This window comes from Panthera pardus, unplaced genomic scaffold (genome assembly GCF_024362965.1).
Source record: "Panthera pardus isolate Hobbes unplaced genomic scaffold, ASM2436296v1 HiC_scaffold_10, whole genome shotgun sequence".
Lineage (NCBI taxonomy): Eukaryota > Metazoa > Chordata > Mammalia > Carnivora > Felidae > Panthera > Panthera pardus.
Genome location: NW_026526655.1, coordinates 55,701,414 through 55,714,964, shown reverse-complemented (window position 1 = coordinate 55,714,964; position 13,551 = coordinate 55,701,414). Strand labels below are relative to the sequence as shown.

General features: G+C 41.4%; 1 protein-coding gene across 1 annotated transcript in view; it reads right to left on the bottom strand.

Moving 5' to 3' along the window:
* Window positions 1–13,551, bottom strand: part of PDE11A (phosphodiesterase 11A) — a 378,389-nt gene that overhangs the window by 33,298 nt on the left and 331,540 nt on the right. The window contains exons 17-18 of the mRNA XM_019460550.2: window positions 8,405–8,468; window positions 2,302–2,376 (exon numbers count right to left, since the gene is read on the bottom strand). Of these exons, the coding sequence (XP_019316095.2) occupies window positions 2,302–2,376; window positions 8,405–8,468 (139 nt within the window). The remainder of the gene's footprint in view (window positions 1–2,301; window positions 2,377–8,404; window positions 8,469–13,551) is intronic.

The following is a 13,551-nucleotide window of genomic DNA, read 5'->3' as shown; positions in this document are numbered from 1 at the left end:
TGGATATCCTGCTGTCCCTGCACTATTTGAGAAGACAGAAGACTGACCCCATTGAATTGTTTTAGCATTCTGTTGACAGTTGGCCATACTGTAAAAGTGTATTTCTAGACTAGTCACTTCTCAATAAATGTTTTTGAGTGCAAGTGTGAGATAGCACATTGATTGTCCTGTGCTTTCCTTTTACAGCCTTTTGCATCTTGTAGTTGATTATGAGTGATTATTTATATAATGTCTATCTTTCCCATCAGTTGACAGCTTTGCTCATGGCTGGATGCACAGTGCCCAGCTTCACGCTCGCTACCCAGAGGTGCTTGAGCATGTTTTACTAACTGACTCACTGCTTCTACTATTAACCCTTGGCTGTGGTCTAGATTAGCCGTTGTCTTCAGAAAGTTACCCTGATGACCTCTAGGACCGTGACACCAGATGGAGGGACTCCCAGACAATTTTCTCCCTAAGCATCAAGGAATAAAAGACACACAACTGGTGTCACCTCTGCGCGCATGCATTTCCAGACATCTCTGGGAAAGGACTAATGAGAAATACCCCTGCCACAGCAGCCAGGAGACTGTCATTGGCAATGTTGAGTAGCCTTTTGCGAGGAGAGAGTAGCATTTAGTGCTATGTTTCCACCGCAAAATTAATTTCATTTATGTGTTCAGCGAACGCCTTACCTGAGTGTACAAAGCCTCCTTAGTGCTGCGTCACTGCACTTGCCAGGTCGCCAATGCTGGCAACCGACTCATTTTTTTTTTCCACTTAATTAAATGACCTGTGGTATTGCTACATTATAAACCCTTCAGACAAAGCCCCTGAAACAATTTTTAAGTGGAAGAAAGCTTTCATTTGAAAATAAACATGTAGCTGAGAGGAATTTGGGTTGTCACTAGGGCTTTACACATTAACTCTGTACCCCAAACTGGCATCACAGCCAAATCTGCTGATACCACCAAAAAAGAATAAAGGGATGTTCTGGAAACAGTATAAGTAGATACTGCTTTGGAAACTAAAATACAGGGTGAGTGTTTTAGCCTATGGAGTCTTCTGACCTTTTATAGGTAGGCAACAAATTAAGAATATTAAAGGGGCGCCTGGGTGGTGCAGTCGGTTAAGCGTCCGACTTCAGCCAGGTCACGATCTCGCGGTCCGTGAGTTCGAGCGCCGCGTCAGGCTCTGGGCTGATGGCTCGGAGCCTGGAGCCTGTTTCCGATTCTGTGTCTCCCTCTCTCTCTGCCCCTCCCCCGTTCATGCTCTGTCTCTCTCTGTCCCAAAAATAAATAAAAAACGTTGAAAAAAAAATTTAAAAAAGAATATTAAAATTAGTTAAGGCTGTGAGGTCTGACTTCAGACAGGTGAAGCTGTTTGACTAAGAGCTAGCTCTCTGGCTTTTCCTTACTTTTAAATGCTCGAAAAGAAAGGCGTCCTAAAACTTGAAGATCTTACAAATAACCTCCAAATGTTCAGAACTCGGTTGACTTGAATCCTCATAAACAGACATTCCTGACAATTCAAACATTCCTTAAGCCTAATGAATCTATTAATGAGTCTAATTGAATCTACTGTGCTGTACCAGCTTCACAGTGCTTTGTACCATTCTTTGAGTTGTGAGGTGACGATTTGTAGCTAACCATTCCTTAAGAATAGAGGCCACCCCCTCCTTGTGGATGAGGCATTTATGTCTTTTGTCTTGTTTGAGTAAAACCAGCATCATCCTGAGCCTACAGTAAGCATTCTCAAATAATAATTGAATGGGTGAATCTAACAAAAATAGCATTTCAGTCAACAGAACCTAGTTCCCCAAGTGAGACTTTTCATTTTGCAAACAAAGGAAAGAAACAGAGACTTGAAATGATCTCGGTTTGGGATTTTAGAAAGCCCCAAACTGGAAAATAAAACCCAGAACGACCATTATTTACTGCAGTTGTCTGTTCTAAGCTCCTCAAGGCTGGACAGGCTGCCTTTAACTTTTGTCTGTATTTCTCTTCCAAGGTAGGTACGGACCACTTATGTAATGCCAGCACTGGGCTTGGAGCTACTCCAGTGCCACTCGGTACATCCTCCCTTGTGCCCACTTGTCTTGCCATGTGAGCTCAGGAAATGCTTGTTAAGTAGCTCACCACTCTTAATCAGAAACCTGGGAATAGGAGTGTTTAGCGTCTAAGTTTAATTAAAGTTTTAAACTTTCAGGAGTGCTTTCTTAAATCCACTCTCAGTCTTTCCCACTTTCAGGGTGTGATTGGAGTTGCTTCTGAAAATGTCATTCCAAAGGCTAAATGTGTCATAATAAAAGGATGGGCTTACTGAAGGAGTGAGTTTGAGTTCTGATCTCTCCCGATCTCCTTGTTCAAAGAACTCACTGGTTACAAGTTCAGCCACCTGGAACATATAAATATGTAATTTATGGTTATGTGTAATTTATCATAAGACTCAGAAGTTATTTCTGCCTTATGTGTATGGTGATTATCTTCAACATAGATAATAATTTAAAAAGCTTTTGAAGGAGTACATTAACCTTTTCTGTTTCAACATATTATAGAAGTTAATCAATGAAGCTGATTTCCTTTTAATCAGAAGAACTTGTGCAGGGTATTTTCAGATGCCTGCCAGTAGATGATCTCTGACCGTGCAGATTCCATATTCACAATGAGGCATGGGGTTGCCAGCTTCAAAGGAGGAAATGTTCTTATTATAGAAAAATGAGGCAAATAATCCCTAATCATAATTTCTGTTTCCATATTATAATATACTTGTAATATTTTTGCCAACCTTTGGTTGTTTCAACCCAGATTCTTTACTTTGTTGCATACTTATATCTTAGCTTGGTTTGATTGGCCATCCCCCAAACTCCTTAACTGCCTCACCCTACCAATAATTTCGTGGACTCTGGAGAGGATAACCCCAGGGCACACCTCTGCTTCTTTCTGTAGCAATTAGTTAAGGGGCAGGACTAATGCTAAATTCACTGTTCATACCAGTTTTTTTGTTTTGTTTTGTTTTTTACAGTGTGTCATGATACAGTTTGAAGAATGTTGATTTGGTCTTCAGCTGTCTTAATCTATGTACTAAAAGTATTAAATTATGGTAGGTTCTAGTTGGTACAAGCAAATGGTAGAGATTTTTCCAGAGTAAGGACTTCTATTTTTTTTCACTTTTCATCTATTAGCATGGATGATCAGAAGTTGATGATTGATCATTGTTAAGCTACAGAGAAGCTTCTCCAAGCCCTGTGCTTCTAATGATAGTTTATGGGAAGCATAATGATATAACAGGTAAGTGTTAAACAGGTATTTTCAACAATAGTATGGAACGATAGTATGGAGATCTAGGAAATCTCTCAGATGAACTGGCTGGATTTACAAAATTTGGACAAGCAGAAAACAAAATTTCAGAAAAGTTGAAGGCAAGAAGGTCTAAATCCCCCGACCAGTTTTTCCTCTATTCCAGGATCTTATGAAGATGAGATTCATGGTCTGGAAAAGGCTAGAATGGTTTAATTTTTGGTCAAGTGGATAGAATCAACATAACTTACCTAAGTGTATCTCTCAAGAGATTTTGTCCACCATAAATCATAACCATTGATAAAACATAAAAACATCTCTCTTACACACACACACACGCACGCACACACACACACACACACACACGCACACCCTGAGAATAGCAAGTATGTAGCTCATATGTAAAGAAATAGAATATCTAGTCAGTCCAGATTTTAAACATTTCTAATAAGGAATATGGGTACCTTTAAAAAATTTAATAGCATAAAATTAGTTGGAGCTGGCTCAATTTTTCTAGGGCCTGATTCACTTCTCTCTCTAGTCTCTGCCACATTAGCACTCCAGGCCTCTCTTTCTGTCTCTGGCCTTCCTTTAAAAAAGAAATGGTCCCCTAAGGGCCTGGCCTCATTTATTCAGTCCCCAGAACACTCCCTCAGATTGCTCTGAGGTGGGTCTTTTGCACTAAAGAATACAAATGTGCACATCAGGTCACCCCCAGGTAGGAGTCCTACACAGGTCTATCACCCCTGGAAAGCAAAGAAATTAAAACACAACCCTGTCCTTGATCTTTCTAAAGTGGTCCTGGGTATCTCCCCTGTGCTTCTTTCACAGTTCAACTTGTATCACTGTTTCATTTGTACTTAAAAACCCAATCAGGAACATTAAGTGGCTCCTAATTGAATTTTTTATTAAAGAAGGAAATTGAGATGCTAATCAGGCCTGGGGGGGGGGGTCACTGGGGAAACCCACATGCTTAGAGTCATGTTTGTGAGGAAGTAAAACTGGAATAGACACCACTAAAAAAAACCATTTTGCAAGGAAATTTAAAAATATCAACTTCTAGGAAATTAGAAATATATTTATATTTTTAAAAGAGGGTTCTATTATTTTTGTCCAAATGTTTCCTAAAATCATAGAAGTATGTTTTTGAAAATGTTTTAACCTATTCAATTTGGAGACAAACACAAATGAGATCTCCAGTTTAGAGTTGTGGCACGATTTCCGATGCAAGTGTTTGGAAAAACATGGTTTTGTGCTTTATTTCCCCAAACTCTTGAGTTTTTTCTGCACTGATCAGCAGAAGTTCACATCCTAAAAATAAAATACTATTTACATCAATGACCAAGAGACCGGCCAATAGGCCTCCCAAGTTGGTCTACAACGTCAATGCAGAACCTTTTTTTCTTGTTAAGTACTTTGTCCTGTCCCTTTCCCACTCCCAAGTGGGCTACTGCTCCTTTAGTTGTTGACATGCATTTCACTGGGGTTTCTGAAAGTCCCGGCATATCATATCTCATCCCACTCTCTTTCCAATCTTCTCTATTTTCCCCCTGGTCCCCTGAATTTTCTTCTGCTCTCTACCCCTCCACTGCTTTCCATCCCAATTCAAGAGGCCACCCCACTACTACAGTTTTTCCCGACCCCTGGAAGATACCTATCTCTTCTCTGGTCCAGACTTTACTATAGGGGAGGCTTCCCATACTGGGGAAGTGAAGGGTGGGCAGAGATGTAGAAATACGCTACTCAACCAAGCAAATTCCTCCCTGGTTTATGTAACTTCAAGTGTGAAGTTGAAAACCAAAATGAAAACCAAAGTTCAATTGGAGGAGAACTTTATAGGAAATCTGCATTGGACTGTGATAGGAACAAGAAATAAACTTTTCTTTGAGTAAAACAACTGAAATTTGAGAATATATTTGTTATTGTAGCAAAGCCTAGCCTAGTTTTGACTCACACAAAAAAATGGTATGGAAATGAGGTGTGTTCTTTTTAGAAAGAAAGAAAAAGAAGGAAGAAAAATAAAAGACCCTAAAATATGTAGCATCAGCTTGGGGGGCAGGTATAAAACAGTGAGGAAATGGCTGTTGGAGGCTGTAAGGATGACACCCATGGTACACAGTGGCAAAATATTTTGTACAATTCTCTTTGAAATAAAGCAAATAATATATCTGATGAATTTACAGCCTTAGGAGAAGATACTGGAAAACAAAATGTTGGTAGCATGTGAGAATTGCTATTGACTGTGTTTTGCTAAGTATTGTAAGAAGTGAGCTCTGAAAAGGATTGGCAGGTTTACAACCAGGAATGAAAGAGAAAGGAGAGAGTCACAAATTCAGAGTCTTCATCTTCAGGGATGGAAGACAGAGCTGCTTTTTAACCCCAAAGTGTAAAAATAAAAATTGAGATATGTTTCGAATGACAAAGGCTGATCAAGACCCAGCCTTACAACTAGAATCAAAGGTATGGCCAGTGCATCCACAGTTAAAAACTGAATGAATTAGGTGGTACATAGGATATCCCTTCAATTGGACAAATGGCCCAGAGAAATCATTAGGCCCTGAATACTAGGAACTGGATCATGAAAGAGGAAGAAAGAAGTACATATGCTAGTTTTCTTTGTTCTTTAATACAAGGAAGCAAAGAGAGCAGATCTAAGAAGTCTGTCTAGAATGGAACTGTGGATGTGGTTATTGGCAAATGGAAGTGACTAGGATCAAAGACATAAGAAGCTGACTAAATGTTTAAGAGAGTTTAGTACCAAAACCCCCCTAAGACTGTGACTACTTAAAACTTAAAACAAGCCTTGGGTCCTCAATCTTCTTTAGGTGGGAAACAGGCTGAGAAAACTGCCTGGTCATTGGATACAGCCAAGGAAGCCAATGGAAAAGGAATAATGTCCCAGGGTAGATCTAAGGGCCATGGACAATGATGACTGGGGAGCATCTCCCAGAGAATCAGGGTCTACCACAGAGTGGATGGCCTTCCAGTGAATGCCCAGTGGGATTTTGGAATTGCCGTGGCCTCCTAACTGCCAAATATTGGTCATCTCTTCCCCTTCTGAATGGGAGTGTTGTAATGAGTATTTTGTGGTTTGAGTGTAAGTCAGATGCTGTGTTTGGGGTGCATGTAGGTCTTTAATTTGCATCCAGACCTGATGTGGAGACTGGCATAGATCACCCAGAGATCCTGGACTTGAGCTTGATACCATGACTCTTGGGACATTTGGGTCATCTCCCTTGGGGACAGGATGAGTATATTTTGCCTGAGGAAGGAGAGTGAATCACATTTTTGGTGATTAGAAGGGCAAACTGTGGTAGTCACGTTTTCATCAACTATTTCTGGCTTTCTACGTTCTGGGCACAGGAAAGGCTTTTACTTCCTGGTTGGGTGGGGTCTTGTGACAAGTTCTGGCCAATGAATTTCTGGGGATTTATTTGCATTTATTTGCCAGTGCAAGACATGCTAGGGCCTCTGTCAGAATGATCCAAATGGTAGCTGCTCCCTCAGTCGCAGTCCAAAATGAGGAATGGTACCAAGCTGGTCCTGGATGCACATGTTCATAAGCAGTGTGTTGTGTTAAGCCACTGAGGCTGAGGGATAACAGCCCATTCTGCTGACACACTGGCATCATTTAAAAATGCCAACTGGTATATCTGGTATAAGAAAGAGTAGAAGTGCTGTAAAGAACGAAGGCTTTGGAGCCTACTCTGTTGGGATTTGAATACCTAGCTCTATCAACTTACTAGGTGTATCACCTCAAGCTACTTATCTTTTCTAGGCTTCATTTTCCCTATTTGTGAAATAGGGGTAATAACTGTATAAGTTTCCCAGCGTTGCCAGAAATGACCACAACTTGGTGGCTTAAAGCAATGAGGAATCTGTTCTTTCATAGTTCTGGAGGTTGGCAGGTCAACATCAGTTCACTGGACAGCAATCAAGGTTTTGCCAAGGCCGAGCTTGCTCTGGAGCCTCTAAGGGAGAATCTTTCCTTTGCCTCCTCTACTTTCTGGCAGTTACCAGCTTTCCCTTGTTTGTGGCCACATCACTCTACTCTCTGCCTTCTCTTCACATCCTCTTCCCCTATTCTGAATGTGTAATCTCCCAGTGTCTCTCTCTCTCTCTCTCTCAGGAGGACACCTGTCATTGAATTTAGGTCTCACCTGGATAATCCAGGATAATGATGGCCCTTAACTTAATCACATCAGCAAATACCCTTTTTCCTTCTAAGGCAATGTTTACAGGTTCCAGAAATTAGCATCCAATATCTTTCGGTTGCCATTATTCAGGCTACTAGACTAACTATACCTAAATCAAAGTTGGAGGATTAAATGATATAATACATATAAAGGAGTCATTTAAAATTAGATATTTAGTCAATAAATATTAGTTATTTATTGTTATATGAGTCTACTTTATTTTCCTTAAAATGGTGAGACTTAAGATACCAAGTTACTATTTTAGACCCCACACAGTAGGTGTGCCACATGAAAATTAAAAAAGAGTTTAATCTCCAAATACTATCAGTAATCAAGGATCTTAAATTGTGTGGTTACTGGCTTGAAACCTGTTCTTGCTCTAAACTAACACTTTTAGCAGTAAGACCAGATAGATGGTAAAGGCACGATTTTTTGGGGGTACAAATTAAAGTTGGATATTACACACTTTGGCCACAGTGATTTCATCTCCAAATAGTCTTTAAATAAAAAGAAATTTTCCTTTTGACCTCCTTGGTTTGTTTTTTCCTTTTTTTTCTTTTCTTTTTCTTTTCTTTTTTGTTTTCCAGATGAGAAAAAAGTGGACCTTGTGCTAAAACACAATTACCTATTTAAAAACACTATTTTTGAAACTCTTGCCTTAGGAAATGGTCAATGCGTTATTTGGATTTAGAGTGTTAACAAAATCTTACAGAGTCAGAAATACTATTATTCAGTGGAAGCACATTAAAGAAAGGCTGTGCAATAAACTATGTCGTGCCCAAGCCTCCCGCTATTTTTTACACCATGTTAATACTGATGCAAATTGACTAGGGTTTCAGTGCCTGGGAGTCTGGGCTCTGGGAATATTGCCCCCCCGCCCCCCTCCCGCAGTTCCTCCTCTGCTGAGCCCTGCCATTAATCACCACTTGCCTGTCTCGAGATCTCCCATGGTTTGGTCACGGCTCCAAGGTCACAGGCTGTCATTAACATTGATCTGAAAAACAGAACCAAACAAAACAGCCTGAATAATCTTTTGTTGCATTCCGAAACAATCCCATCCTGGATACATAAATAAATAAAATGGGACTAAGGCCAACTCACATGTCTTTCCCTCAACAAGGGAAGCACTGTTTACCGTCCCCATGTTTAGCATCTCCGTCTTGTGGCCACACTGCTTAGGAAGACAAAGCTCACACACACCCTCCGGTGCCCTTTTGTTATGTCTGCAGCGGATCAAGGAAGGCAAAGCACTACTTTCTCTGTACCTGAGCTAAGCAAGTTCTGCGTAAACTAATCTCTAATGGACGGATGGACAATGCTTTTTATTCTTAACTATCAGCAAGGGAATCAGTATATAATGCCACATACACAGCTGATAAATCTCTTTACCAACTTATCACTGATTGATGGGAATGGACGGAAACCTATATCAGAAGGCAAGGCGCTTGCCACCATAGGAGCTCCTTCATTGTCACCTGCCTTACGGAGCTCAGATTTACTGGGAGAGCCACAGTGTTTCACTCCAGTTTATTACCTGGCTGCAGCCCTGTTTTGTCACCATTATGAAGAAGAAACATATTCAGCTAAGCTCTCAGTAATTTGAGCACATAAGAAAGCACAGGAACATTTGAACCAGATTTTTGGGGGACAGATTTCTACTGGGTTTAACTAGAATTCATCCAACCATGGATATAAGAACACAGGGAACAACTGAAATTGTGGATAACTCTGGTGCTTATAATTTGATGTGGTGGGAAGCGGGAAAAACAAGGCACACTCCTTGTCCAAAATTTGCTTTCTTTGTGCTAAAGCCAGCAGTATGTGATGAAAAGCAATGAAGGATTGGAATTGGGACACCACATCTTGACTGGCTCCTTTTGGAAGAAAGGGGTGTGCTGTTAGAGGTCAGAGGGCTGTCCTGATGTCGGGTGTCAACATTTCATACTCGAATGCCTTGGAAACATGTCTGCTTCCCAGATGGCAGAGCATGCCTAGATGCTAGTGGGGTTTGTGTCACTTCCCCGGGCAACTCCTCCAGGGAACAGGGCAGAGTAGCCGGTAACAATAGGTCATTCAGAGCCACCAGGCACAATGGTGTCAGAACCCCCCTCCAGGAGTCAGGTAACATCTAATCCCAAGCATCCCTGTGTTAAGCACTATGCGGAACAACAAATCAGAGCATTCTTCATATTTGATCTTTTGTAACAAGCAGTCTAGTGTTTTCCTCCCTCTGTACAAAGTGCTTTACCAACTAACTACTAACTCAATAAATCTTCTGAACCCACTGGTAGGGGTCATTATTCCTATTTTTTTAATGTGTTTTTTTAATTTATGTAATATTTATTTATTTTGAGAGAGAGAAAGAGTGTGCAAGAGAGTGAGGCAGGGACGGGGAAGGGGCAGAGAGAGAGGGAAAGAGAGAATCCCAAGCAGGCTCCACACTGTCAGCACAGACCTGATATGGGGCTTGAACCCACAAACTGTGAGATCATGACCTGAGCCCAAATCAAGAGTTGGATGCTTAACTGACTGAGCCACCCAGGTGCCCCAAGTAGGGGCCATCATTCCTATTTCATGGAGAGGTAAATGATTAAAGATTAAGTAACTTTCCCAAAGTGAGTAAGTATTCAGGATTCTGTGATTATCAAAAAGATACCATGGGGCGCCTGGGTGGCTCAGTCGGTTGAGCTTCTGACTTTGGCCCAGGACATGATCTTGCAGCTGGTGGGTTCAAGCCCCCTGTCGGGCTCTGTGCTGACAGCTCAGAGCCTGGAGCCTGCTTCGGATTCTGTGTCTCCCTCTCTCTCTGTCCCTCCCTTGCTCATGCTCTGTGTCTCTCTCTGTCAAAAATAAATAAACATTAAAAAAAATCAAAATAAATAATAATAATAAAAAAAAGACACCAGACCCCCTCTTGTTACACCCTGATGCTTCTCACTTTACATTCTGCTGGTACCAGAGTGAGACAAGGCATTGGACTTTTCAATCTCTCTCCAGAGTATCTGATACTTGCACCATTTTTTTATTCATACTTCTCCATATGCCAAATTATTTCAACAATAATCTTGTGTTAATCATTATTTTCTCAATTTGTTTTCTAATTTTAAAACAATTAGCAGGGGCGCCTGGGTGGCTCAGTTGGTTAAGCGTCTGACTATTGATTTCAGCTCAGGTCATGATCTCACGGTTTGTGAATTTGAGCCCCACGTCGGGCTCTGCACTGACAGTGTGGAGCTTGCTTGGGATTCTCTCTCTCCCTCTCTCTCTCTCTGCCTCTCCCCCACTCATGCTTTCTTTCTGAAAATAAATAAACTTTAAAAAAAGAAAAAAGAAAACAACGAATAAATTTTAATTTAAAAATATTCATATTCAGTAAAATAGTTCACGTATGAACTGAATTTCACATTTACCAAACAAAAATCACACTTCGCACTTCGCCCTCTGTTTCACTATTTTAAATTTGAAACACAAATAAAAAGTCCAAATAGTCGACGTAAAATAACAGAAGTGAAGTAACTCCAGTTGTTTTTTATCCTTGCCATTACTGTGCTATCCTTGTCGGATATGCTGTTTAAAAGCAGGACTGTGAAACTCTGCAGGCTCAGAAACATGAACTATCTCCAGAGCAAGGGCAAAAGGCTCTGAAGCATCAGGAACTTGCACTAAGGTGTGGACTGCATCCACCTGTGTCAGGGGCTGGTTAGATAATGGGGCACTTTTACACTTAGCTTACATGTACGAGATATGTACGACTATAGGTAAGTAATAATGTGCTAATTGGGAGCTTTCATAGCAACTATTCTGATACTCAGCAGTAGTCTCAGCAACTGTTTAGAACCTATGCCAACAAAAGATTTTTCTCAGGGAGAAGTAGCTTATCATTGACATTGTTTAGACTGCAGGCACATGGTGGTGATAAAAAGCAGGCCAACTTTTAGTTGGTTTTATTACTATTTTGAAATTCTCTAAGACAGTGTTCCCCTAGAGCCCCCCGGCCCTTTCTGCACACGAGTCTAACCATGAAATGGGGTGGGGGGGGGGGAGGCAAAGATGGGGGCCAGTGGAGAGCTCCTGGAGCACCTGTTTCACATACTGAGCTTCCAAATAAGATTTTTCTTACATTTGGGATTCCCAACCAAAAAAAGTTTGAAAACCTCTGCAGGATAACACCCAGGTAGAGATGTGGAATGGGCACTGGCATTTTAGGAGTTGTGCTCAAAAGAGAGGCCAGGCTCGAGACATGGGGTGGGAGTCATTTGAGCAGAGATGGTACTTAAAGCCACAAGCATGCATGCTGAGGAAAGTAAAAACAGGTCCTTGGAGGTCCTTACATTTTAGGGGGACGGGGGAGGAGGAAGGGCTGAAGAAGAACAAAGAGGAGAAGCAGGAGTCAGAAGAAAGCAGAAAATCTGGAAGAGCTTGGCTTTGCAGAATCCAAGGCAGGAGAGAGATTTAAGAAAGGAAAGGCCAGGGCAATTAGGGGTGTGACGAGATCAAGGAAGAGAACAAAGACCCTACGATTTGATCCTTGGGAGGTGACTGGTGACTTTCAAAAGGAGCAAAAATCACATTTCATAGACCCAATTCCTCAGTAGAAGAATGGCTAACTACTCTGTGGTAAATCCATACTTTGGAGAACTATGCATAGAACAAAGACCCTACGATTTGATCCTTGGGAGGTGACTGGTGACTTTCAAAAGGAGCAAAAATCACATTTCATAGACCCAATTCCTCAGTAGAAGAATGGCTAACTACTCTGTGGTAAATCCATACTTTGGAGAACTATGCATAGTTCTCTTTGGAGAACTATGCAACTATGATGTTTGGACATGGAAGAAATTCCAAGGCATATAGTTGAGTGAACAAGCAAGTTCAGACTGAGATATAAATATATAACTTACATTAAAACAAACAAATCCACACTACACAGTATTTTTCCTTAGAATATACACATATATGAATGCTTTGGAAATGTTGGAAAGGATACAACAAATTGTGTAGCTATATGTCAGTATGGGACATGGGAGTGAAGCCCAGGGGGGGTCTGGGGGCCTGTCATATTTTGTTACAGAAAAATATATCCCTATAATTACTTGTGGAACTAAAAATTATTTAAAAAGAAAAACACTGCCTTCTGAGAAGTTAGGAGGAGTGTGAATCAAGTGTGCAATTGAAGGGAAGAAGGGGGCTATGATTGGACTTTGAGAAGAAGGCAGATTTCAGGGATGAATTTTTTTTTTCCCCCTGAGGAGTTAGAAGAATATCTTTAGGCCTAGAATGATCATGATGGAAAGACAGATTCTGAAAATGCAAGCAATTAAATGCAATGTAGATGAGTATAATCGATATAGCAAGTTCAGGAGTCGGGGGGGGGGGGGGCAGGCAGGAGGAGGCAGAGGGAACAGAGTTAGGACACAAGGGAAGAGCTAGTTTAGGACACAAGGAAGGGTCCCCCTCCTTCTCTGTACAGGAAGAAGAAAAAGGTCTGTAAAGATAGCAGAAAGAAATATCACTGTGGGAGGGGAGAAGGCCTCTGGAAAGTATGAAGAGTGGTCCTGGGCAGAGGGAGGGGCAGGCAGCCCTGTGTTCTGAAGCTGGAGGGGGCTGGGGGCAGGGCTTGCATGGCAGGTATGGGGCAGCCACGATAGGGGTGGTGCTCTGGGTGATTCTAGCAGTTGTGGAGCAGATACAGTGAGCCCACAGTCCTGGCCTCACAAAATTTTCCAGAAATACCAGCTTGGCACAGGAATAAGACAGCAGAAGTCTCGGGGTGAGTGAGGTAGGGACAGTGGAGGGACAGGATATGAGAAAAAGAGAAGTAGTGCCTAGCTGTCTGGATGGCTACAGTCAGGGGATTCAAATGTGCCACGTAAGGATAGTGGTTTGCTGCTGTCTTTTCTAAACAATTAGGAAGAAGTCCAGTGAAAAGTGTAGAACAGACTCCTTATTTCTGCCACCAACACGGTTCCAACTGGTTTTCTGTGTATAACATCTGTTGTCTCTAAAGAAAAACAAAAGTTCATTCGCCATTTTGTTTTCGGTAGTGATGTTTTCTAAGGTTCAAAAATCCTCTCTCT